The following is a 27,989-nucleotide window of genomic DNA, read 5'->3' on the forward strand; positions in this document are numbered from 1 at the left end:
AGACACGTTTAAAAGCGGTGACAGTCAGTGACAGTCTCTTCCTCTTTCAGAGATCCAGACGATTCTGTCGACTTGAATGAAGCTTTGTTTTCGTAAAGTGAGTTTTAGCGAGATTTGATTTTCGATTGCTGAATACACCATGGCTGAAAGCGGTGAGTACTTTGCAGTGTTTCATGTAGCAAAGATCTAGTCTACGTTGCTTTTTCCTGCATGCATTCTAAACTTACTTTTGTAATTTACTCGCGTGATGCTCGCCATTTCTTTGAGTATTAAATTAACATAGACCAAAACAGTCACGCTTGCTTGTTAGTCGTCGCAAGATTCATAGACTTTCTAAATATTGTATAGAAAAAGTAACAGTAAGTGCAGTACAAAGTATGCATCACATTAAACATGTTCCTGCCTCTCTTGGTTCATGAAAACGGTGAAAATGCAGGGACGCGAAACATGCAAGCATAAATCATGACCAAAATACTGCCACCGTCGACCCGGGGCGTAATCACGCTAGATTTAAATTTTTGTATATTTCGCGTATCCTATTCTCACATACTTTAGAAAATCAAAGAAAGAAGTGTTTTTCCAACATTTTATCTTTTTTACACGTATTGGTGTTCCCACTTTACAAAATTAGTAAACTTAACTTAGAATACATAATCAATATGAATGCGTGACTTGGTGACTGAGGTGTTGCGCAACTGGTTACTGCATGGTTATGTAAACAGATCGGGGATCGAATGTTTTCTGTTGACTGAATAAATTATTGAGAATAGAATACAGTGCAAAGTAATTTGCTGAAAATTGACCACAAACAATAACAAGGCTTAAGGGAAAAAATCACTGCAATATCGCCGTTTTTACTACATCGCTGGCTCGTACTATTGGAATTTAGTAGAAACTCAGCTGTGTTCTATTGGAAATCCGCGAATCTGATTGGTTCTCCCACTGTTTTCTATTCGCCGATAGAAAACAGTCGCGCGCGCGAGTAGCTCTTTAGGCGGTAAATTTTCTTGATTTCTGTCTTCAAAGTGCACAATATTGTAGGTTTTGGACTGCAATCCTTTAGAGTTTCTACTAAAACAATTAGACTACTCGTCCTCGTTTTCTATGAGCGATAGTCAACTCGGCTGCGCCTCGTTGACTATTTGCTCATAGAAAACTCGGGCTTGTAGTCTAATTGTTAATTAGTTCCGCTTGAGACGTTAAGATAAAATGTGAATTTTGTTGCTCTTACATTGAGAATTTCAGCCCGGGCTGAAATTGAAAACGCGATGACATGAGGTTTTTCAGCCCGTTTCCCCGAGCCCGTTTCCATTTCAGCCCAGGCTGAAATTCGCCATGTAATCAGGCCCTTTGGCTCCCAAACAAATTGTTCAGTTTATTGCCAAGTCCAGTTGATAGAGGTACAATAATAACAGTCCCGACCTTGATCAACTAACAATGAGCATAAAATTATTGCTCCTCTTTTTATGTGTCCTGGTTTTATCTTAATCAGCGAGAAGTTTCACGGATTTGTGAGCAATGACGGTCCCATCGCAAGTTTTGTTGAGCAACGTTTCTTTATGGAAATGAAATTTAGTTTGCTATTTATAAATGTATTTTTCGTCATGTTAGAGGACGTCATGTTAGTTTCACGCGTCCGTTTTTAGCCCCCCCACTCTAAAACTTGCTGCGCGGGCCCTGTTATAACGTATTTATCGTTTTCTTAGAAATCTAATTCTGATGCAATGATGTATGCAAAGGGAATTTCTATTAGTTGAAATCAAACGCCAGTGTTCAGTCCTGAGTCATCCGCTCTTAATATCTATTCAGGAATTATGTAATGACTTCTTGTGTTTTTTTTTTCTGGAAAAAATAATGGTTGAAAACTTTACAGCGAAATATCTGTCGTCTGACCCTTTTTTATCCGTGCAGTTTAACAAGTCACTTGATTACGGATCAGAAGATCAAACTTGATTTAATCCTTGATTTGTTATCTACCTACAATACAATACAATACAACACAATACAATAGTCGTTTAATGTGTCATACACTTAGCAATAAGGTGTGACATTGCAGAAATGTCACACCAGCTACAATCCTAGACAAAAATCCATGGGACACTTAAAGAAATAGTGCTCAGTGACCATTCCCTTTGCATTAAGAACGCATTGTTTAATTTTCCGAGCCCCCCTTTCCCCCCAAAACAATGTTGAGATATTGTCCCACGGTATGATGGATAGAAACCAACATTGAATTGGGGGTGGGGAGGGGGAGGTCAATTTTTCGTCGAAGTGTCCCAGGACTTTTGTCTAGGATTGTAGTTTACAGGTACAAAAATAATGATAACATAATGATTACAAAATAATGATAATAAGTGAATAAATAAATAAAAATATATAAGTCAGGATGATGAGATAAAATCTAAAGTAATTATTATATATACAATATGCTGTACAATAAATGAGTTGATACTACTAAAATTAGGTTAAAAGGCCCGAAAGGTCAATTTTCATTATACTATTTTTAAAGGCCTTAAAAGATCTGTTGGTTCTGTACGAATCTGGAAGTAAGTTCCACAGCTTTGGCGCTAGGCAACGCCACGATTTGAGGTTGAGGTGGTGGTGTTGACCCTTGGCTGTTTCAGGATGTCGGTTCCTCTCAGATCGTATCTGACGTCTCTAAAATCCAATAACTTTTTAATGCTCTTGGGAGCGTGATCGTTATTAATTGCTTTAAAAACCGTACAAACTATTTTTGCAAGTCTTGGTAATCCTATCTTATTGAGCAATTCATGGTAATGCGTTTGTTTTTTATTAAAATCGAATCGGAGGGCACGTTCGTTAACTTTTTCCAGTTTTGCAGTGGCACTTTTACTGCACGGAAGTTCCAGGTCTCTGAGCAGTAGTTGAAGTGGGGAATAATGAATGCAAAATATATGTTCTTTCTTGTTTCAAATTGGAGTATCTTCTTCATGCGCTTGAGTACGGCAACTTGCTGAGAGACACTAAAACAAATTTACTTTCTTTAACGAGGGTTGCACATAACAGTCTTTCAACTGACAAACCCGTGGCCTTTGGACTCCCGATCAAATTTAAATTTAAAAGTGTTGGTTTCTGTGGACACGCTGATTGAAAATGGTGAGTTCTTGCCCCACGCAGGGTTTCGGCCCAGATGGGCGTGAACGCACTTACAGTAAAAGTACCTACAGTAGTAGATTTTAACCTGTTTTAAATGTTTGAAAAGTGGCAACAAATGGCGAATTACTGCCCGTTTACTTCTTCATAGACAAGAAAAGGATGACCTGGATCGCGAGTTTTGTCCAACTTATCAAAGGCGTGCATTAAAAAATGTTTCAATACATCTTGTAATTAGCCTTCTCGTGAATGTGATACCAGACCCAATATCAGGAATGCAAACTTTATCTTGTAGACTTCTGACTTAAATTATATTTTGCTTTATATTTCCTGAAAGTCTATAACTTTCGTAATTGAAAAGACACCTTTTTGAAATCGAAAAAGAGTAGGTTTTTTTGCCCTTCGCCTCCAATTTCCCTTGTTAGACACTCACACGCTTTATTTTTGATCAGAAAATACTGATTTATCAACGAAAGCAAATGACACAACATTCACAATTAAAACAACAGTTGTCGTAAGGCCGTCCTCTCCTTTTTTTCTCCGTTTAGCGTCGTTCGACCGTCTCAAATTTTGGCCTTTTTTTTTAAAAAAAAAGCGTTTTCAACAACAACAAATAAAAGATTTTTGCAGAAGGCAATGAAATCCGATCCGTATACCCCTTTCATTTGAGAAAATAAACGAAGCAACAAGTAGATTTGTTAACATTTTTTAATGACGAACACCCGTTTCCTGTCATAACGATAGAAAAAAAAACAGCAACTTTTTCCCCATCGACATACGCTGATATAACGATCAATGATTCCGAACAGAATAGATTTGAGTCTCTTACTGATATCCATGTCATAGGATGGAAAATTGCTTATGAATATTATCTGCTTCGGTTGCTAACGGTATGATAAAAGTGAGTTTCATGCGTCTTGGAAGTATTTTAGTCCGACCGTTCCACCCAAAATCAGATAACGTTTGCGACGCTTAACGGAGAAAATGGGGGATGGCCTAACATCTAAAAATGCACCACCGCAGTGTAGCCTCCAGCTCTTTGAGCTCGTACCACTGACGTAACGCCAGACGAGTTCGTTGGAAGAAATTGGATAATCTCTTTGGATTAATTAATCTTTGGCTAAATGAAGCATACAGATTGTAAATGTTGGTAAGCTTCAGTAGACGTTTTTTAATCATGACCAGCAACTAAAAGTCAATTATTCTCTTCTCTTCGCGCGTATTAAAGCAGTTTTCGATTCAGTGTCGTGAACAAAACCAAAAACCAGTTATCATTCTGGCCAATCTCAAAGGGTGCAGACACTCCAAAAAGCAATCAAATTTGAAGCAACGTAGCCAACACAAAGCGTGGTAAAACGCTGTATTGACAGTAGCTGTACTACCTTCAAGGAGGGCTTTTGATAAGGGGAAGGGAAGGGGGTGGAATTATACTGGAAGATCGAAAGTACGGAGTGTCTGTCAGTGAGAGGACGCAGAAGAACGAGCAAACTAAAGAAAGTCAGGGAACTAGATTATGGCAGAGGGAGCTCCTTGATATGGCCTGTTGTGCTGCTGCAAAAACAACAGTGATATTTCAATCAAATTAAGGTGGCCCGCGGGTATTTATGAGGCTGACAGTTCCCTTTTTTAAGCGCGTTTTAAGACGGGAAAACGTAAAGCGATTGCTTAGATTTTTGAGAATCTGAAAGGAAAATCCTTAAATTATATAAAGTGATAAGTTTTATAGCGATCAAACGCGATTTGTTTAAGTTATGAGCGATTTTCGGAAGCCTTCGTTTTTAATAAAATGCGATTATTCTTAAAATGCCACGGTGAATTTTTCTGTAACAAGAAGCTTGAGAAGCTTGAGAAGCTTAAAATCGGGCGCTTAATAATTAGCTATCTGTTTTGACTTGAAAGGCAGGGTACAGTACAGTAAAAATCACTGGAAAAACAGTCACTTAAACCTATTCAGGCCGGGGGGGGGGGGGGGCTTTTGAGGCCCGCGCTGACTTTGGACGCTTATAACTTTTTCAAGATTCAACCAAACGCTGCCAAACTCTGCGCGTTTATCTAAAATTTATCTCGCAATAATTTGGTAGGATTACTTATTGCGCCAGTAACTTGAAATCACCATGGCAACGTCATTTTGACAGGCTTGTTTTCCCAAATTTGAATTTTTCGTGTTTCTATTTAATAATGAAAATCTGGAATGTTTTCAAGATTGCATTATTACTTAATGACATAATGGTCTCAATTTATAAAAATATATTTCGCACAATACAAATAAACGATTGAACTAGGCGTCTAGAAAATATAAATTTGTAACACTTAGCAAAGTGCAGCCTTTTCGCAATACTTAATAAAGGCGGGGTTTTTACCTGAAGACCAATTTTCCAACGCTTTAGGTGGCTGACGCATTTCAGTATTTTCCAGCCCTTACACTTTAATGGAACAGTATACAACTCCTAATCAGGTAACTACTATTGTCAAGAAAATGATCACAACTTATTGACCAATGATTAGGTATTTGTTTCATACCATTACTGTAATAGCAACTGGTGAAGAATAGTAGTACTGACCCAAAGTATAAGGGCTGGAAAACACTGAAAACTATTTCAGCCGCGTTTCAAGGAATCCAAAAAAGCTTTACTTATCCCATATATATTTGTTTTGCAGTATTTTGTTAATTTTTGGACGATTTTGGGAGATGTCTGGGAGGCGATAGTTTTTCTCAAAGGATTAGTAAAATTTAGACAAATAAGAAATATTGGAGATTTAATGTGATTTTAAAATTTGAATTTGAAGTTAAAAATTGGTTGACGGACACCAAACAGTCTCCTGACAACCCGGAGTGCTCTTGCGAGGGGGTCAACTGTTTGGAGGTGTTTCCATTCTTTTCTTCAATCGCTTCTTTAGATCTCTTAAAGTTCCATTCAAATTCAGGTAGAACCCCACCTTAAGTTTTGTCCTTGTGAGAAAACAACAGAAGTCAAAGGTTGCGTGATATAACCAAGCATGGATTTTAATTCTCCCTCCCTTTCCATCTCCTTAGCCTTTCACCCCCACCTGTCCCTCCATTTCTACTCTCATTCAATTTAATATTTGTTTACATTTCCTAACCAATTCAGTATCGTACTAATCTGTGCCAAGCAATCAGATAATAACAGAAATTTGCCTTAATTTTGATCTCCCATACCAAGACCTTAGAGTATAAACCGCTAATAAAACAAAACACACTTGATAATAATTCTCTGAGGTTATACACCTTGCAGTATTAACGTACTAACGAACTTGATAACAAACCCCATGTCGTACTAAGGATTTTTACTGATCAACATAGAAAATAAGTTCACAATGGTTTGTTCCCAAAACGTTTTTTACTGTACAGAGGGTCTGTATATTGACCTGTAACTTGTATACCGTATTGAAAAATTCAGAACGAACCGACTTCTGCCCGCTACCATGATATCATGTTGAAAAATTAGCTCGTTCGAAACCGTAGCAAAATCGTTAGAGACAGACAAGATACAGCCGTTTACTGGCAGTCTTTGAAAATCCTGAATTTCGTCAAAATGAGCCAAAATAAAGTTTTAAAATTTCCTTTATCAATATGGTTCTTATCTTTTTATTCAATTCTATGAACTGCTTTTATGCAGTACTGTCCACAAAGATTTCAATTTCCTCAAAGTTTCGGGACAAATGGATACAAAATATTTCGTGCAGAATGTAATTTGATTAAGCGAATGTCTATAAATACTTCAAGCAGTGAATGAAAAACCGTTTTGTTTTCATCGATGAGAACCACTTTCAAATAGTTAATGCATAAAAAATAACAATCAGATCAGAATACAATAATTATTAATGTAAGGTCTCGCTGTTATGTCTCGGCAGAGATACTTCTTTTTTGCAAGTTCAAATGTATGCAAATTTCGTCTGAAATGTAATTCGATTCCATTGTCTTGTTTACAAACTCTTTCTTAAGAAAGTTGTATTTTCGTGAATAAAACCCATTGGCCTGTTTTGTTTTCCTGATCATGTTTGTCTGTGATTTTTACAAAACATGTGGTCTTTTTTCGGAATTTCTCATCTAAAATTCAATTGATATTTAATTATAATTATTCGAAGTTTTCATTTTCAAGTCATCTTTTCATTCGATAGCTTTACTGATCTCGTAAAAAATTCCATTCAAGTTCACACCAATACTGTACATTGCCAATGTTTTGCTGACGTCTTGAGAAGTGTCTTACTAACGTCACTAGTCAAATCTAAAATACAGTAGAACCCCGGTAACTCGAACTCGGATAACTCGAACAACCCCGCTTACTCGAACAAACTTCCATTTCCCTTGGATTTGACCCCACTTTTCAGTCATTTTTACTCGGTTAACTCGAACTCGGATAACTCGAAAACCCCGTTAACTCGAACTAAATTTCGTTTCCCTTGAACAAAATTTGGGTCAAATTTACCCCGATAAACTCGAATTCCGGTTCTTGCAAGACGCCACGGTTGCCCATTGATTTGAGCAACGAACAGATCACGTATTTGACAGCCATTTTCCACTCTTATCATTAGAATGTATGGCCGTGTTAGAGTTTCTGGCAAGATAAGTTCAATTTGCACTGTACTGTATACTGTAGTGCTGAAAAATCAGTAAACTATCAATTATTAACTTGGCAAATTAAGTATTCAATCGACCCCGATAACTCGAAAGCCCGCTAACTCGAACTGTTTTTCGTTTCCCTTCAGAGTTCGAGTTACCGGGGTTCTACTGTATATCCAAACCAAGTTGTGCAAACATTCCACTCTTTGTGACAGCGACTTTGACGCCCAACTGTGCGGAAATGAAAATCGACATACTTCTTGCTAAATATATAAAAAAGAGTTTTAAAGTGGAGTCCGCCTCAAAAAAATGTACCGCCAGATCACTTTTTTTTTTTTTTTTTTTTTTTTAATACATACTAGTCATGCGACGCTTTCGAGTGGTATACTATGGAATATCCCACGAGTCACCCGTATCCTCTCGGCATACACACGAGCCTTTAGGCGAGTGTGTATGCCAAGAAAATACAAGTGACAAGTGGGACACTCCACAGTATACCACGAGAAAGATCACACTGCTATTTGTAGAAACCAGCAAAGCGTCTAGTTTCAAAGTTTCCCACAAAAACATTGCGTGACATGAATGACGTTACCCCTTTTATTTACAAAAAAAAGCTTCAACTTGTCAAAGCAACTACAGTTTCACAATGGTGATTATTAGTACTTTACCCCTTAAGCTTTTTTCTCTGTCCTCCCGCCGAAGTAAAGAAGAGAACCAGATTGCAGATTAGCCCAAAAGTCGACCCAGTGTTCCTACAACGATTTACTGTCAAAACTGAAATGAAACTGATTGACCCAGGCTATCCCCGTCATTTTTAGCCGACAGGAGACTATCGTCTAGGACGCCCAAAGGGTAAACTATAAATCGGCCACGCCCGATTAATTACCCCAAAACGCTGCCAAACAGTTGAAGTTTACTCACAACAACTTACAGGAAAATCCATTCCGTAGATTTTCTGAACGAGCGACATCTTTATTTTGCCTTTGAAAACTGTTGTGTTTTGGGTCTGTCTTGACCGTCGCATAAATTTGATACTTATAATAACCCAGTACCAGCCAGTTTTGAGGCTGGTGTCACCTTAATCTTGTTGCCCCCGCAGGGTTTTGGCCTCTGCCCAGAGGCCAAAACCCGAGGAGGCATCATTGTAATCCGCGCGAATATAGAGTATATATATAGTATATACCAGGAAAATTCTCGATTTGACCAAAGTGAGCGCGCAAATGGTATCGGGAGTTGTGCAATGCCGACAAGGTTGAAAGCCCGCAAGTGGGTATCGAGAGGTGTGATAAAATCCCCTGTACGGTGATTGGTCAATGATGACGCAAGTAAACGATGACTGGGTGATGATGACAACCCAAAGCGTGAGCACGTGCACAGATGACAACAAGTAAACAAACGAAGTTTGTAAAGGTTGATTGCAGTTGGGCAGAATTTTGAAAAAGATAATTTGTGGTTTTATTCGAGGCCTATTCATTTCACAATGTCTAAAAGCCGAAAGCAATGCAATTGTTGAAAAGACTTCGCGATAATTAACTAAGTAACTCGCAGAGAAGTAAGAAAATCCACATTTTTTACATCTGAGTGGCCGAAGAAGAAATATGTCTAGGGACACGTACGAACATATCAAGCCATATCTTCAAATTTGTCTGCGATTTACGATAAGCAAGCCTTAGTCCAAAACCGCAAAATTACCAAGCGCAAACTACTTGAACTGAGAAAAGCCTTGATCAGTCTATCTCCGGACGAGATTTACAAGAAATTTAAAAAAAGATCTCGAGATAATTGTTTAAGACTCGCGGCAGGCGAAACCGGAAACCAGAAGCGAGCGACTTTTAGAAAGTCAAGCGTTTTCATTGTCAAAGGTGAGAAATTCTTTCGGTATCCTTTCCTTTTAAAAAGTTGATCGTTGTCATGAAGCGTGATTTACGATAAGAAAGCCTTTGTCCAACTGACCGTGATTTACCAGGCACAAACTAATTGAATGGAGAAAACTTCAAGTCTTGATCGGTCCACTTCCGGACGAAATTTTAATTTTACAAGATGATATGCGGCATCAAGAAAAGAAATTCAAAAGAGATCTCGAGATGCATTGTGATTATTTAAAACTCGCGGCAGGCGTTTGCTTTGACAGAGGTAAGAAATTCTTTCGACATCCTTTTCTTTCTAAAGGTTGATCATTCTCATGTCATTCTTCATGCTCGGGCTCTCAGCCCATATACTTATAAAACAATTGGGCCGGCTCAAATGGTAATTTTAAAACGTTTTGCTGTTTCTAAAGTTTATCCTCGCTGAGATCAAGACTTTACCACAGTGAAGTGAGTTCGATTCGAGCCCGCAAAGCGGTCCATTCAAAGCGACGAAGTCGCGAAAACGAGCCACGCAAGTCGCGATAGGTCGACCGTCCCAGCGTGTTAAATTAATAAAGACGACGGACTTTTTCTAAAGTCTAGCTTGAGTCTAGCTGAGATCCCCCACCACAGCAAAACATGACAAAATGATGTCAAGATGCTGTTGCGTTCTTGTAATTAAATGATTTACCGTATCATAATTAATAATCATCCAAAATAGAAAATTAATTTCCAATCAAATGTCTGAATAGCCCATTTCCGATATATTAAAATTCTAACTTGGCTCCGAGGCTTGGGGGAATAAAACAAAAGATATCACGTCGAGGTTCAGGAATGAATATATCATTTCTTTTGTTTTATTCCCCCAAGCCTCGGAGCCAAGTAAGAATATTAATATATCGGAAATGGCCTATTGTAGAAAAGGATGAACAGCAAAGAATCAAAGGCTCTATGAGCAAAGTCGTGAATGTGGTATATTATAAACTGATAGCCCAGAATTAGCCAAAATAAATTTTAAATGTCTGCTGACAAACGACAATTTTTGTAATTGTCTATGAAATCTGTTAAACGTACGTCATAGTTGAGTCATGTTTAAAATTCTAGCTGGTAAGTGATAAATAACCCCATATTCTAACTGAAAACTAACCATGCAGTAGTCCATCGAGGCCTTCTAGCTAAGCAGCTAAGAAGTGAAGATTATTTCAGAGCGTAAAATAATTAATGCTGAGAGAGACACGTATAGTGGTAACAAGATATGAGGTACCTTAAGATGCTGCGAAGCTGGTAATGGAAAGAAGCTAGGGAATTTTTTTTCACCAAACTGTTTCACATTTGCTAAAGGGTTCTTTAGTTAATAACCAGGTAACTCAGCCATTTTATACAGGACAGTGGTATTATTCGACATACATTTTTCTCTGTTAAAGAATGGCAGACACTGTGACAGAAGGCAAATAATTAAAAGAAACTAACAGATGCCTCTTACATGTGACTTCTAAGAATTGAAATTGACAGGAAACAGTAAAGTCAACATAATTTATTATCAATTCAGAGGCCTGATACATGTAACAAATGAAAACTGCTGCTTATTTCCTTTTCTGGTATCTTTCCTTTCAACCAAAAAGTTTACTTTACCCTTTACATGCCACGAAAATCATCAATGCATTTTAATCAGCCTTATTAATTCGTTTTTAAATAATCTCTATACATTGCCAGCCATTCTGCATAGATTTGGTGGCCATGTTGGATTAAAGGATCAGGGCCCGGTTGCATAAAAATACTTACGATTGCGGGCGATTTTCTGCAACAGTTCTCTGCGTTCCGGTGAATGTTTTCAAAGCGTTTTGGTTTTTCCAGTGCTCCTTAGTACATTTTCTCCCGATTTATCCTTATAAGCACGGGAGAAAACCCCTCAGAGCACAGGGAATGGCTGCAGAAAATTTCACGTAATCTTAAGTATTTTTATGCAACCGGGCCCTGAACCTTAAAGCTTGTTTATCTTTTACTCTTTGGTTTTAGCAGTCAATAACAATAACTTCCAAATATTTTATTTTTCAAGCTGTACAGTCTGCTAAAAGCCAATTTATAGAGAGCAGTATTCACTGTTTGTGAAATGAGAGTAAATTTGAAATAAAATTCTTTTTCTGATCATGTGTTTCATACAAGTTACTGCAGGATGTTCATTCCAGCCCACACCTCTTGACAGCCTAGCCCCATGCAGAGTTCAGTGATGTGCTGTATTGCAGGATATTGTCTTGGCGAATCTGTAAATTAATTCAAAATTCTATGTGCCTTGTTAAAATAAATCTGTAGGACAACACGTACAACAAACCATGAAAGTGTAAGCAATTTGTTATTTATCAACATGGCATGCAACCAGGTTCCTTTTCGGCTGAGATGACTGCATGCATTTATTTGGGGGGGGGGGGGGGAGGCATAGGACATGTACAGAAATCAACCTTAAGGTTACTATTGTTATATTAGTGGCTATTACATTTTAGCGATTTTAGTGAGTTGGGCGAAAATCGCTAAATTTAGTACTTGCTAAAATTTGTCTTGGTCAAATTTCAAGTACCTCCCCGGTACCCCCTTCTCACCCTAATGGAACACAAAAATGGATACTGGTAACTTTGTTCTTTTAGGCAATGCAATTTATGTTCATTCAATGTCAAGATACGGTAGTTTTTTTCTTTTACTGAACATTTTATTTATTTTCATCTTAATTAGCCATATGTTCATCACCGGCCAGTAAAAGCTGGTTTACACGATATTACTATTTTTTGAAGTTTTTGGAAAATCCCTATATTAAATAGTCGCTAAATCTTGCTCAGAAAAAATCGCTTAATAATAGCCGCTAACAATAGTACTCTCTCAGTATTTCTTTGAATGTCTACCCCATAGCACTCAGTGGATGTTGACAAAGCAAAAAATTACCTGAGTGCAATGATACACCCCTGGAGAACTACAATTACCACAGTTGAACTAATATGTCCCTTTTTTGACAGACCATGTGTATGAAGAAAAAATAATTGTAAGGGACTGATGCATAATACTGTGTTTACAAATGTAGTTTTGCCTTCAAAAGCAGAGCAAATTTATCATTCACATAAGGCTTGCTACCTAATGAGCTACGAATGCCAAAGGATTTTTTGATTTAAGTTTATGTCACGAGATAGATGTACTTGGGAACTTCGTTAACGAGAGTGTGACAACGAATATAAAATATTACTAGATACAAAAACTTGACGAACGTGCAAATGAATGATCGACCGAAAGACAAAGCAAGCCAACTATAGATATCTCTAATCGTTTCGAAACGCATCAGTTTAATCTTTCTGAGTGAGACTAATTTGTAGTGAAAAATACAGCCTTATTTAGGGTGATTTATTACTTACCAACTATTTGATTGCATTTCAATTAAAGATAATTTCATATCCGCGGACTTTCAAAATAAGCTATCGATCGGCGTGCAAGTTTCTTGCTTCCTTGGCCATCCTTTCCGTTGCATTGTGTGTAAATGTGGATTCGAGCACTGGCCTCACTAGAAAAATTCCTTCCAGAAAGGAAAAAATATTCGTATTCTCCTGATGTACATCCACAAGTTCGCATTACAACTCGGGAAACCAGCCCTTGTCCACGTTCATCCGCCATTTTGAACTTAATTTAAACTTAATATAAAATTGCCAGGTTACCAAGCGAGTTTTACACCACCCAGCAAACCGCTATAAGTCGTTCATTACATTCACGACTTAAAAACCGATAAACATCGTCGAAACTTCGGGGGCAACCTAGTGTCAGCTATTTCTAGTGTGTAACAGTTAAAAAGATCGTGTATATACATCAAATGATAGCAGTCAATAAAGATGGATGGTTTTCAGCCGAATTTTTGAAAATATCAAACAAATGGCGTTATTTCAAATTGCGAAAAATTTGTAGATTTGTTTTGCATTTTTTTAAAGCTGCAGCTAGAACAGGATATTGCAAAGGTTTGTGCCGAGTTTCAGCGTGTTCCTTTCATACGGTTTGAAGAATTTCGGTCGCAAAGTCAGACACATTTGCTTTCCAAGTTCTAATCGCTTTGTAAACCTCGCATTTCGAATGAAATTATTCTGTTGTTGTTCGCAGAGAGGTGTTACTTCCAAATTCCGCACGTGCACGATCTTCTGCCGTCAGGGAATACATGTGCAAGTACGGTATTTGTCATTTTAGTAGTAACTATTTCAGGCTGTGTTATTTCCAAGTGACAGAAGATCATGCGGAATTTGAAAGTAACACCTCTCTTCGAAAACAACAGTATAATTTCATTCGAATGTGGAGTTTACAAAGCGACCAGAACTTGGAAAGCAAATGTACCTAACTTTGCGACCGAAATTCTTCAAACCGTATGAAAGGAACACGCTGAAACTCGGCACAAACCTTTGCAATATCCTGTTCTAGCTGCAGCTTTAAAAAAATGCAAAACAAATCGACAACTTTTTCGCAATTTGAAATAACGTCATTTGTTTGATATTTTCAAAAATTCGGCTGAAAACCATCCATCTTTATTGACTGCTAACATTTGATGTATATACACGATCTTTTTAACTGTTACACACAAGATTAAGGTGACACCAGCCTCAAAACTGGCTGGTATTGGGTTATTATAAGTATCAAATTTATGCGACGGTCAAGACAGACCCAAAACACAACAGTTTTCAAAGGCAAAATAAAGATGTCGCTCGTTCAGGAAATCTACGAATGGATTTTCCTGTAAGTTGTTGTGAGTAAACTTCAACTGTTTGGCAGCATTTTGGGGTAATTACAGAAAAATTCACCGTGGCATTTTAAAAATAATCGCATTTTATTAAAAACGAAGGCTTCCGAAAATCGCTCATAACTTAAACAAATCGCGTTTGATCGCCATAAAATGTATCATTTTATATAATTTAAGCATTATTTATTCAGATTCTCAAAAATCTAAGCAATCGCTGCACGTTTTCCCATTTTAAAACGCGCTTAAAAAAGGGAACTGTCAGCCTCATAAATATCCGCTGGCCACCTTAAGTAGCCTACAGACCACGTGGTTTAGTGAACAGGGCACAAATCCGACGCACAACTGCTAAACCGCTTGTTCAGTGGGCAGTAAATTCAGAGAGTGCGTATTACAGCTGTTATTCATTTTAGTATTTGTATTTCATCCTTTAATAGGAATGGAGACAGCTCCTGTACAATCACACCAGAGTATTACAAGGGATTCGAAAGATACACAGCGTATAGAATATTTTAAACAACGTTTGAGCATTGCCAAGGATAAGGGAAATAAGGCTGAACTCTTTCAAGCGTATCAAAATCTTGCTTCATCGTATCACGGACTTGGAGATTACAAACAAGCCATTGAATACCATACACTATGCTTAAGTATTGCCAAGGAGGTAGGAGATAGAAAACTGGAAGGACAAGCGTACGGAAATTTGGGTGTATGCTATAACGAACTTGGAGATTACAAACAAGCCATTGAATATCATACACTATGTTTAAGTATTGTCAAGGAGGTAGGAGATAGAAAAATGGAAGGAATAGCGTACGGAAATTTGGCTGGTTCCTATAACGGACTTGGAGATTACAAGCAAGCCATTGAATATCATAAACTATGCTTAAGTATTGCCAAGGAGGTCGAAGATAGAAAACTGGAAGGACAAGCGTACCAAAATTTGGGTAACTCCTATAACGGACTTGGATATTACAAACAAGCCATTGAATATCTTAAACTGTGCTTAAGTATTGCCAATGAGGTAGGAGATAGAAAACTGGAAGGACAAGCGTACGGAAAGTTGGGTTTTTCCTATAACGGACTTGGAAATTACAAACAAGCCATTGAATATCTTAAACTGTGCTTAAGTATTGCCAATGAGGTAGGAGATAGAAAACTGGAAGGAAAAGCGTACGGAGAGTTGGGTTTTTCCTATAACGGACTTGGAGATTACAAACAATCCATTGAATATCATAAACTGTGCTTAAGTATTGCCAAGGAGGTAGGAGATAGAAAAGAGGAAGGACAAGCGTACCGAAGTTTGGGTGTTTCCTATAACGGACTTGGAGATTACAAACAAGCCATTGAATATCATAAACTATGCTTAAGTATTGCCAATGAGGTAGGAGATAGAAAAGAGGAAGGATACGCGTACCTAAATTTGGGTTTTTCCTATAACGGACTTGGAGATTACAAACAAGCCATTGAATATTATAAACTATGCGTAAGTATTACCAAGGAGGTAGGAGATAGAAAAGAGGAAGGAAAAGCGTACCTAAATTTGGGTGTTTCCTATAACGGACTTGGAGATTACAAACAAGCCATTAAATATTATAAACTATGCGTAAGTATTACCAAGGAGGAAGGAGCTAGAAAACTGGAAGGACAAGCGTACCTAAATTTGGGTTTTTTCTATAACGGACTTGGAGATCACAAACAAGCCATGGAATATGGTAAACTATGCTTAAGTATTGCCAAGGAGGTAGGAGATAGAAAAATGGAAGGACGAGCGTACGGAAATTTGGGTGCTTCCTATCACGGACTTGGAGATAACAAACAAGCCATTGAACATCATAAACTAAGCTTAAGAATTGCCAAGGAAGTAGTGGATGAAACTGGAGAAAAACTAGCGTACGAATTACTGGGGAAATTGTATGGTGATCTTGGAGATTTTGAACAAGCCATAGTATATAATAAACTATATTCGGACATGAGAGAAAGTGATGGAGTAGAACGAACGCGTGGAGATTTGAAAGATGAAGATTTAGCTGGAGAACTTTCACATGACAGCTTAGGTAACGTATTACGTTGGTCCTGTTCAAACCAAGGTTTTATTTTCTATTGCTGTTGCGTGTTTTCTTTTTTCATGACTAGGTCAAGTAGACAGTTTTCTTTTTGCGGGTCTTGCGTTTTGCGATTTTTGTAATATTTTCTTTGCTATACGGAAACTATTTAAGTTATAATAGATGCACACATGATAATCCAAAGTATTTGTTAAACATTTTAAGTTGTTTCTTGATGCCGAATTTCAAGTTCTTTCCTCTATTCTGCAATTAATTCACTGGTTTTCGTTCATGTACTTTTTAAAATCTACAAGTCGCCATGATGTTTTCTTCCGCTTTAATTTGTGTGTATACCCATTTTCACTTGAATATCATCGGCTTGAAGTCTGTATTTATGATAAAATATCAAACTTAAATCCCATAATGCCAAAATTAACAATAGGCAAACTAAAAACCATTTCACTTTAACACAAATATCGTCCTTTGGTTTCTATTTGTAGCGTTGATTGTCTAGAAAAACAAAGGTAGAGAGTTAATGCACGGAAAATATAGAATATATAAATATACAATGTTGACGGAAATTTTACACACTGAAAAAATTTAATTTTGGAATTTGTTTTGCGCGACGTTTCATACCAACGCATTGACAAATAACAGGTTTATGGCTATTGGGTTTCCTTTCCTTAAGGTGGATTTCCACTGACGCGTAAATATTTACGTACGTAAAACGTGCGTAAAAAAAGATACGTAGGCAAATTTCCATTGTCGCGTAAAAAGTAATAAAAAGCGTTGAACGTGCGTAAATGCCCGCCATACTGAATTATCAAGTTGGTGAATAGAGTGCGTGATTGTCGGCCATATTGGAGGAGTGAAACAATAAATTGTTTTTCCTTTGGGAATAAATCATTAACATTTTTATGCAAATATCTTGTTGTTTGACTCTTCCAACATGGCTGCCAGGAAACATTTTGTACCACACGCTAGAAAAAGAAATGCGTGAATATGACCAAGAGGCATTTTATAAATACTTCCGAAAGACACCATCAAGTAAAAGAAGATTTGAGGCGACCTTCCCGGATTCCCGGTTCAAAGCCTACGTGACCTGACGCCAGGCGTTTTCTTTCACTACTGCGTTCGTGTAATTTGGTTCTGTAGCCAGTTCTATAGATTATTTCTTGAAATGTTAAGACTTTCTCGATGAGAAGTATTTCTACGTCTGAATGTTTTCCCAAGTAAATCGATGGGCGATTTAAAACAAAATGGTTTTCCACATGGTAAGTGGTGTCATGTGACGAAATCCAAAAGTATGATTGGGTAAATCGTTGCGTAACCGCAGACAGCCGCGAAAAAAGTTGAACTCGGTTCAACTTTTTTCAAAACCCCCAAAATCGCTACGCGCGTAAACGTGCGCGTCACGTGCGTAAATACCTGGAAAAAAACGTGGCATTGGAAATTGGACAACGTAAATTCGACGCACGTAATCGCGCGCGTAAAATTTCATTTTACGTACGTTTATAATTTTTACGCGCGTTAACGTGCGTAAACAAAAACGCGACAGTGGAAATCCACCTTTAGAGAAGTACTACCAAGGTAAATAAGCTATGTTTTGAAAGATTTGGGTACGACGACACCACCATGAAAAAATGGCTCCATTTAACTAGCAATGTTCTTTAATGTTTCACTTCCCAAGATTTACAGCTTTAAGTGTTTCATTTACAGTTCCTAATGAGATTAAAGCACGAGGACCAAGAGCAAAGCTTGCCTATGAAAATGCTCTGAGGATGGGAAAGGTAAAGGTTTACCGTGCGCGTATCATGTTTATCGGTCAAGAACGTGCGGGAAAGACAAGTCTCAAGAAATCCCTCCTGGGTATGCCATTTGACCCCGAAGAGCAGAGTACTGATGGAATTGAGGTCGACCCATCATCATTTAAAGTTGACGTTGATCAGGTTAAGAATTGGCAGCGCATAGATGACAAGATAGGTGTGTCTCAATTTGTACAAGAACTTGCGAGGATGGCAGCTGGAGAACTTGACAAAGAAGCAAATGTGGACTTAAAAGTTCAAGATGTGCCAAAGATAAAAAGATCCCACATGAATCAGGTTGGTTATAAAACTTTAAGCATTGACACATATATTATGTAAATGTATAAGTAAAGTAAGTAAGTAAAAACTTTATTTTCGTGTCTATGTATTTAGCCCTTGTGGGCTAATTGGGGACACCAATTAAAATACCTTATAAAACTATTAACTATTAATGTTGAAAGTATACTAAACGCAAGTGAGAATTTTCCTGATCAAGATGATGTTACGTAATAATTTCTTGACTTCAAGAAGCAGATATTCACGGAGCATTGCAGAATAACACAGTTATTTATTTACCTGTTAAATGAATGGTTACATTAGATGGCTTTCCTATGACTTTCAGCGTGGCATAGTGAGGGTGTAAAAGTATGGCCGACCAGCTCTTTAAATGTGTTTAAGCGGCAAATGAGGTCTTTGAACATGTTTTACAAAACAAAATATCTAAGTATTTTCCCTGTTTAGGTGTTAGAACTAAATAGGAAGCGCAAACTTTTCTAACTTTTGTGTAATAAGCTTAAGGTAACAAGTCTGTTTTGCTGTCATCTGTAGAGAGCAGTCGCATGTTTACAGGAATTTAAATAAGGAATTCGGAGAACCCTTACACAGGAATGTAGAAATTAACCACAACTCGTGTCATGTGTCTTGTCACGTAATACGGAGCAAAAGGTGGATTATAAAGATGTAGATACAGTAAAAACCCGCGAGTAAGAACCTAACATTTTTCAAATTAGTACTCCTTTTTATAAGAACCTATTAAGCCTAAAATTTGGAAATATGATCTTATTTTCTAAAATTGATTAAAAATGTTTACTTTTGGGAAAATAGGTTTGGACAAGGCATTACTGTACATGTATATAGTGTAATGTTCTGAATGATAAGTGCTTCATGTTTACATTAAACACTTATGTGGTATGCAAATTTAATACAAATAATAGGCCGAATATCATCAAAAGTTCTAATAGCAACAATGTAAATTTTCCTCAGAAATAAGAACCTATTAAGAACCTAAATAGCCTAAATTTGAGTTAACTACCATTAATTTAAGAATCTGTTTAGGCTAACCTTGAAAGATTAGGTTTTTACTAAATATATGCTGTATTCCATTTTTTTCAATAAGTAAATATTATTTTGTAATTCTTAACTAAAAGTGTCCCCGATTAGTGGGCCATATAAAAGGCACGCTAGAAGTTCCTGAAACTTAGATAAATTTTCTGATGATGATGATACTGAAAATAAGAAAAAACCATATCAGCTAGCAGCAGGGTAAACTTTGGGATGAAATTGTCAGTACAGGAAAGATAAACCAAGGAACGAAACATCCGATCTTAAGATCGCAACTTTTTTTAACAATGTATAATTATAAAATTATCAGATTCAGTTTTTGTGATATCCAGAATAACTGAAAAAAAAATATTGCAATTATGTACACCAATAACTAAACATTTTGAGAAAATATATTTTCTTTATTTTAGGTTGTTGTCAATGACTATACGAGCAGCCACAAGGATTCAGCCATGTTCTCATCATCCGACAAAGTAGAAAAAGCTACTGCCAAGAATGATCATGATGATCATCACACTGATGGAAAAAGTAAAAATGCAACAGAAGTCCCTCAGTTGAAGATTGATCCAGCTTTACCTCCAGAAGAATTCACACAGTACCTCATTCAGCATCTGGAAGGTTTAAACTTGCACACCGATAGCACGTCAACAGAGCCAGTCGTCGATGTAGATCTGTGGGACTTTGCCGGGCAGCATCTATATTATGCTAGCCATCCAGTATTTTTGTCTCGAAGAGCAATATATCTCCTCGTGTGCAATCTCAGCAAAGATTTGAACGGCACCGCTGAGCCATGTGTCAGACAAGGAATTCATGATGTACGTTTAGAAAACCCAAATGGTCAAACAAATCTGGATGATTTGTTGTCGTGGCTTGTTTCAGTCAGTGGAACCTGTCCAACAAAACAAGAAAGAGCTGAGAAAGAGCTTCCGTATCTCCGCCCTCCAGTATTCATTGTAGGAACACACGCCGACAAACCATGTCAAGAAATCGAGAAAATGGAATTGCAGATTCAGAAAGAAATTTCTAAAAAGTACTGCAGCAGACATGTGATCCGGCCTTTTATCTCCATTGATAATACACGTTCCTCGTCAGATTCTGGAGTTGGTAAACTCCAGACAGGAGTCATGAAGGTGTTAAAGCAAGAGCCGTACATAGGAGAAGAGGTACCGGTGAGGTATGTACAATGATTGCACAACAAACTGTTTCTCTTGATAATTTATTTAGGATCCCAATAAGCGGGGCGGGGAGTAGCCAGAGACCAAGAGCTCTTAAATTTTCGCTGTTGAGTTTGGAGCCACATCGTTCTGCTGCTTGAAGCCCAATATATTTCTGCAGTAGAAATTAAAGCCCTAAAAACTTTTGCCATAAAGCTCAGTGTTCGTAAGGCGGTAACGAAAAACTCCTCAGAAAAAAGCACGTTTAATCGAACAAATTCACCAAACAGTAACGCAATATATATAGGAACTAAAGCTGCACGCAAAATCCTCGAGAAATTGCAAATCTTCAAACTGTGACTCCACACGCGATAAACGCACGCGTTACCGAACTCACAAACTTAATATTACGCGTCACGCCAGTTAGGTAGTTTTCTTCTTAAAGGACTGGCCAAACGGAGACGCAAGTTGACGCTGCCTCGTCCCCAGGCGTCTCCCTCCTTGGTAGTGCACGGTTCGCCTGGTGTTGTGGGACTGACGTACACGGTTTGCTTGGCGTTTTGAACTATCAACCCCCACGCTCCCTGTTTTCCCGCCTTACCGCCTTTACCGTCCGGCCAACCGGCGCCTGGGTACGAGGCAGCAAGTAGACGCACGTTTTCAACTTGCGTCATCTTGCGAGACCGTTTGGCCAGGACTTGCGTACACTTGCGTTGAATTGAGTTCACTTTGGTCGAGATCAAATTTGCACGCAAGTCAACGCAAGTTTTACACCGTTTGGACACCCAACGCAAGTCTTGCTGTTTTCTTCAAGTACTGAGTTGCAGCGCGCGCAGTGGCATTGAAATGGCTTTTTTGTACTCGCGAGTACACTAGCGAGTCCGTTTGGCCAACAAACGCAAGTCTGTAAGCAAGTTCAACTTGCGACTACTTGTGTCCACTTGCATTACCGTTTGGCAAGGGCTTACCTGACCTGTTTTGACCTAATGCAAACCCTCGAGGAAGTTTGAGAGAATTGAAAAGTAGTTATTTTTAGCCGACTTTTTCTGTTTTACGGCTTCGTACAAACTTTCGAATTATTCCAAACTTTTTCTCGTGTTTGCATATGCCTCTGTGGAAATACGCGTCTTTAACAAAACTAAGGTGGATGTGACAAACTAAGATTACTCATCCGTTGTTTTCCATTTCAATTGTTATTTATGACCAGGTGGTTCAACTTCGAAAAGGTTGTTGAAGCTTTGGTTACCGAAAAAACTTATTACTTGACCATCGAACAACTTGAAACCATTGCCCAGAAAGTCTGTTTCATAGAAGATAAGGATGAGCTAACCACCATGCTGGATTTCTACCATGACCTTGGACAGATAATCAAGCACCGCAGCACAGTTGTATTAGAAGCTCAGTGGCTGATTGACGTATTCAAACAGTTGATAACTATTCGCCCTTTTCATGACATGGTAAGAAACAGAAAACATGAATATTTCCAGAAGTTCATAATTCACCAACTTCTTATATTTCTTATTGCTGAAAATAGATAGCCAACGATCGCGTGGTCTAGCCAGGGGACCTCAGGGAGGGAGGGTGGCTGTTGGTGAATTTCAAGCCTTTCTGTCAACCGGCCGGGCACCTTTTGTTGAAACAAGGCAGATTATGCCAGCGTAAAATCACCGAGACGTCCCAAACGGCTGCAGGCCTTGCTAACCAGCCGAGGACGGGGAGTCGGGCACCGACCGGGTGCCCCCTGAACCTTTCCATGTCCATGTTGTGTCAAAATCTATACTGATTCGGCAAAAGGTGAACTCTGCAAAGGTTGGAAGGTCGTGGCGGGTAGCTGAGGGGTAGAGCTAGCAGCCCTAGGGAGCCCAGGGTCAGGCGTTCAATTACTGGCTTGTTAGGGGGGGGGGGGGGGGTGGTCATAGTCAAGTGTTTTGTGTCATTTCACCGGACTTTGCCTGTCACAGCAATGTCATGGTATTTTAATGAGGATTGTCTTGTGTTTGGCAGCTAGCTGCAGCCCCGTGGCAGCTTTGCTGTGTAGGGGGTTAATGCCCTTGGTTGAAAGACGATCTATCAGCCTCGGGAATTATCCTCCAATATACCAGCCGCCTCAAGGGGTTTATTTATAGGAGAAGAAAACAAAGAAAGAAAGTCATCTTTTCAGTTCTAAACTATTTTTAACTTTCATGAATTCAGTTTTAAAAAAATATGTAAACTAATCAACTTATATTTGTTTCCTCCGAAACTATGCCCTGATTATTACAGTAGGGTTTTCCCTTTCTACACGATAAAGCGTGCTGTAGAAATTAATCGGCAGGTTATTAAATTATACAGTCAACTCCCTTTATAACGGGCACCTTCGGGACCACCATTTGGTGTCCGTAATAGAGAAAGTCCGTAGTAGCGAGAGTTAATTTCAGTAATTCTTATTCGCCGGATCTCCGTAATAGCGTGGTGTCCGCAAGGCGAGAGTTGACTGTATACCCCTTCATTCGGCTGGCATTAGAGAATAACACCCTTTGCTGAAAGATTGTCGTTGCAATTGAGGCTTCGCTTCTCGACCTACTTCTCATTTTTTTCTGATAATCTTTCAGCCTCAGGCATTTTCCTCAAACATACCATCTGCCTGAAGCGTTTTATGTACTAAAATCAAACAAGCGCAAATGAAATAACTGTTTTACTAAACATAACCACAAAATATCAATAATTGTTATCGAACTTTTCATCCTGGAGTCAGTACAGATAACGCGAAACAGGGCTTGCCAAAATACTGCTGATATCCAGTGGCCGCTAAGCCAATCAAAACCATGGAAATACATCCAATGTCATGTTATTTTCACGAGTAATTTTGTTGTTTGTTTCAGGATCCCTGTCATTCCAAATATTGGGAAGACCTGGAAAGTAAAGGTGTCCTCAACATGGAATTTGTCGATCATGTGTTTTCTAAATTTCAAAGGCAAGGCCTTGTTAAGGAGGACATCTTAGACATGATGGAGAAGTTTGGCTTAATTGCTAGGTTTGCGACCACGCCCACTGACGTGAAATATTTTGTACCAGCCCAGCTTAAGGCATCACCTGAAGGCGTTTGTAAAATGGAGCCCTCTTCTACTGATCCTTGTTCGTTGTATCTTTACTTTGTTGATGGTGTGGTCCCTCATGGCCTGTTCACACAGCTTGTTTCAAAATCCATTTCTTGGTGTTCAGAGAATGGGTGCACACAGCCTCCTAATCTGTACCAAAATGGAGCTTGGTTTGTTATTGGGAAGCAAATTATCCATGATCTGGTTCTGACCTCCAAAATGAGATTTATCAAGATTGTTGTAAGGCAAAGAACACAAAGCCATCAGGTTTCCAGGGACAAATCAGTAGAGGTAGCCACACTTGTGCGCAAGTTTTTGGAAAGTACTTTACAAGAACTCTCACAGGAACTGTCATACCTCAGCGGTCTACAGTACCAATTCTGTGTTGCATGCCCCTACTGTCTGCAGGGAAGTCGCAAGTGTTCTAAGCACAGTCAAATCTCGTGCACACACGAGGAATGCTTACACTTCCTTGAAATTAAGCCCGGACAACAGCTGATTTGTATGGAGGATTTGTGTGATAAAGTGTACTCAGTTCATGGAATGGAGAAGTGGTTCTCTGAGAGTGTATCTCAGGTATGTTTTTTAAAAAAGGCAGTAAAGGGTCGAAAAGGGCAATCATTAAAACTAGTCACTTTCAAAACTTTAAAGCTGTGCAATTGTCATTTTTTTTGTAATAAGGGCACTGGAGTTAGATAGCTTCTTTTAAGAACCACGAAGTTAGATTGTTGCTTATTAAATGTAGTATCAGTAGGTGTAGAGAAATAATGGAATAAGAATGATGAAAATTTTATCGACTAAGTTTTGTACGCAAGTGTTAAGTCAGTGCAGTGTTAAGTCAGTTAGTAATAAAAAAAATTATTTTGCTTCTTGCAGGAATCATCTCATTCCAGCTTACCTGTGACTTCTGAAGACACATCAGCTGTAAGGGACAAAGGTATTTCTCACTTAACACGAAACCTATCTAAGTGAAGTTTGTATGCTAGCATAAGCAGACACCTTTGGTGAACCCCCCCAAAAAACTCAATAAAAATAATCCATAATTGATTAATTTGAATAAGAAATGTTATAAGAAGGGAGGTCACTATATTGGGAACACTAGGGATCTTTATCCTTGCAACCCATATGTTTCACTGCATATTAAACGTGGCTGGATTTTGTGTATAGACTCCAGTTTCTGAGGTTGTCATAGCTTCCATCGGAGACGTGCTTTTGGCTTGTCACGCAATCTTTCAACGCTAAAGTTGACAATCCCCAGAAGATTTAACTGAACTTGCCAGTTTGTTCTATCCCCAAATCCCTTTCGTTTTGTAATTTGTAAACTGCATAAGTTGAAAACATTGCTTGTTGCCGACCATTTTATTATTTTTTCAACTGACCTTTATTCTGTTAAATATCTAAACTGACAGTGTGATCTGACTTAAATTAGCCCTCCCCCACCCCAAGGTTATTTTCAGGTGATGCCTACTGAATTTACTTTTTAAATTCCAACTGGTCATTTTTTCAAGTTGTTATTGTTGTTGATGTTGCTAAAACAAACGAATCGAAACTCCCGGTGACAGATTTTTTTGGTCTTCATCTTTCTAAAATGCTAAGTTTGCTTTGCTGAAGTTTTTATTTATCGATTTACAATAAGCTATTGTTAAACAATATGTACACACATGTCTTACCTCAAAATTGAATTATTCCTGTTTGTTACGTAGTTAAACAAGGCACGCCGACGAGTGACGATTTACAAGAATTGGGTGAAGACATTGGTAAGGGATGGAAAAAGCTTGGGCGTGTCCTAGGTGTCGAGGAACCAAAGCTTACAGGAATAGATCATGTGCATAGTGACCTTGGTGAAAAGGGATACCAAATGTTAATACATTGGAAGCAAGCACAAGGTTCTACTGCGACTTACGAGACTTTGTGGGATGCATTAACAGATAAGCGTGTACAGCGCAAAGACTTGGCAGAAAAACTCTGTTATAATTATGGTAATTATTCTTTATTCGTTTTGACGTTTAAGGTCGCGCAGGACCCTTGCTCATTAATATATTCATTAGCCAAATTTCTTGTTGGAGTACTATCTTGTAAAGCTTTAATTCACTTCATTTTGAATATCGATTCCTCTAAAATTTAATAAGGATACTCAGGGATGATGAAATTACATCATGATTGTCCTTTTACTGAGAGATGACCGTTGTCTGTGATGTTACAAGCCCTTAAAAGTTCAACTGAAGATAATGCGATTTTGTGTCCAAGTTTTCAGCTAGCACAGCGCACCAAATTAAATGATTATATAGCCTAGTGATAAATCGTAACTTGTTTTGTGCTCCCACTAAAACGAAATTTTCGATTTCAAAAACTGCTACAAGTTAATGGCTTCTAAGAGAGTAAAAATGTGAAATCTAAACTTTGAAACATGCTATCTTCATTTTGAAAAGGAAATTTAAAAATTCACTCTAGCCAGAGCACAATAGAGTACACCAAGTTTATGTTCCTCGCGAATCAACTCTTGAAATTCTATATCGGCGGAGAAAACTTGGACACAAAATTGAAGGTTTTGAGGCTTCCGAAGACCTTTCGAGTCAATGTTTACAACAACGTGTGATATATTCAAAGCTGTGAATCTAATTATGACAATTCCCTATGTTCCAGCGCACGTGCACAAAGCTGACAACAATTACTAGTAATTACTTGTACAAAAGAGTTTAAAAACAAACATTCTAATGAATATTTCGTTTGTTGTCGGCTTCAGTCGTCCGACAGTTCGTGCATACTCTTTAAATAAATACATACTAATGATTGCAAGGGTCCTGCGCTGTTCACACGTGCCTTCAACTCTGCAAAGAATCTTCTCTCTTATTTAAGAAGAACTACACTGCTTCTCTATTTGTCATTGAAAATCTGACAGAACCAGACAAAGGAGATCTAGAAATAAAAACAACTGTTAAAACAGTAACGATTAAGTTACAGATTATTAAATTTAAACCTGCCAAGTGTAAAAGGCAAATTCTGCATAGTAACTTGGATGCGTTCTGTTGTTCATTATTAATTAGATATTACATTGCTGTTTTATTTTCTTGCCTTTTTAGAACCTTCAGCAAAAAAGAGGAGATTGCAAGATGAAAGTTCTGATAGTTAGGAAGAAGAAAGTGTTAAAAGACTGAAAACTGATTAGGTACGTTAAACACGTTAGACTACATTAGGGCTTGCCTCTCCCATAACAATTTCAGTCGCGAGGGACAAAATCAGTAGAAGAATCGAATGAAATTTCCTGTACATATCACAAGCTATCTATTTTTAACTCATTTGATCAGTTATTGATTAACTGTCCCAGACCAACCGAGTATGAGAGTTGACCTTTCATCCACTATCATTCAGGCGCGGCAAAACCAGGTTTTATGTTCCTTCGGAACTGCTACGAAACGTTGGTAATTTGAAAAATGTTTCTGCAAAACCTTTTAAAGAAAGCACCGTTACTACTATGTCCACTGAAATCTGGGTCGAGATAGGACATTTATAACAGCGATGTGGGATCAGATTTTTAAAAATGCCTTAATATAAGAGAACAAAATGTCTTGATGCCATGTCTTACAACAATATGTCCACTGAAATCTTGAGTTAGGTCGAGATAGGACATTTATAACAGCGATGTGGGTTTTGTAAAGCTGGCGGCCTGGGCCCACTTTATGGTCTACCATGGAGTTTCGTCGTCGCCGGTCACCTGGTTTCTGGAATTATTAATATTTTTTATGTGATTGAATGGGTGTAGTAGGCAATACTGCCGATGCACCAAATACCCCTAGATTACTACCCTGTTAAATGAAGTTTGTGAGTGATCTCACGAGGCAAAAAACAAAAAAAAAAAAAAAAAAACATTCAGCCCAGTGGGATCACTCGCAAACTCCCTGCATGGGTATGAATTGTTCATTCAGTATTACGAACTGCGAAGTACATCAAGACAATATCTCTCCACTTGTGATTTCTACTGTATATTCATCACCTGTCTTTTTGACAATATACATTGTATATTGCTGGTAGCTGCACGAGGCGAGACATATCAGCACACCATAGGACGTGTTGTAGCAACATGTCTTTGTAACATGTCCCCTTGTGTAGACAGTAGATTATGTTTTTTAGCTATATTCTCCTGCCTTAAAAAGGTTTTGACATATATGAATTTTCTTCCAGGAGGTGTGTGTAATAAGATACGAGGCCTCCTCTGATGACGAGAAGCTGAGCTATGTGTCCCTCTACTCGTACGTCTACAGTCGCAAGCGCTGTGGAGTGGT

At 38.2% G+C, this 27,989-nt stretch overlaps 3 protein-coding genes across 10 annotated transcripts in view; 2 read left to right on the forward strand and 1 right to left on the reverse strand.

Moving 5' to 3' along the window:
- Positions 1–13,240, reverse strand: part of LOC144666892 (uncharacterized) — a 106,507-nt gene extending 93,267 nt beyond the window's left edge. The window contains exon 1 of the mRNA XM_078528326.1: positions 12,936–13,240. The gene's annotated coding sequence lies outside the window, so the exon portion shown is untranslated. The remainder of the gene's footprint in view (positions 1–12,935) is intronic.
- The window catches only part of LOC144666873 (uncharacterized), a 63,208-nt gene that overhangs the window by 32,349 nt on the left and 2,870 nt on the right, over positions 1–27,989 (forward strand). The window lies entirely within an intron of this gene.
- LOC144666872 (uncharacterized) overlaps positions 1–27,989 on the forward strand; it is a 93,352-nt gene that overhangs the window by 158 nt on the left and 65,205 nt on the right. For 5 of the 8 annotated variants that reach the window (XM_078528290.1, XM_078528291.1, XM_078528288.1 and 2 more), the window contains exons 2-4: positions 51–152; positions 14,728–16,344; positions 18,052–18,434. The exons of 2 other annotated variants lie outside the window; for them this stretch is intronic. In XM_078528290.1, the coding sequence (XP_078384416.1) occupies positions 140–152; positions 14,728–16,344; positions 18,052–18,434 (2,013 nt within the window). In that variant the 5' untranslated portion in view covers positions 51–139. The remainder of the gene's footprint in view (positions 1–50; positions 153–14,727; positions 16,345–18,051; positions 18,435–27,989) is intronic. One more of the 8 variants, XM_078528280.1, reaches the window with a different exon arrangement.

Source organism: Oculina patagonica, chromosome 9, assembly GCF_052425735.1.
Source record: "Oculina patagonica isolate OP01 chromosome 9, crgOcupat, whole genome shotgun sequence".
NCBI lineage: Eukaryota > Metazoa > Cnidaria > Anthozoa > Scleractinia > Oculinidae > Oculina > Oculina patagonica.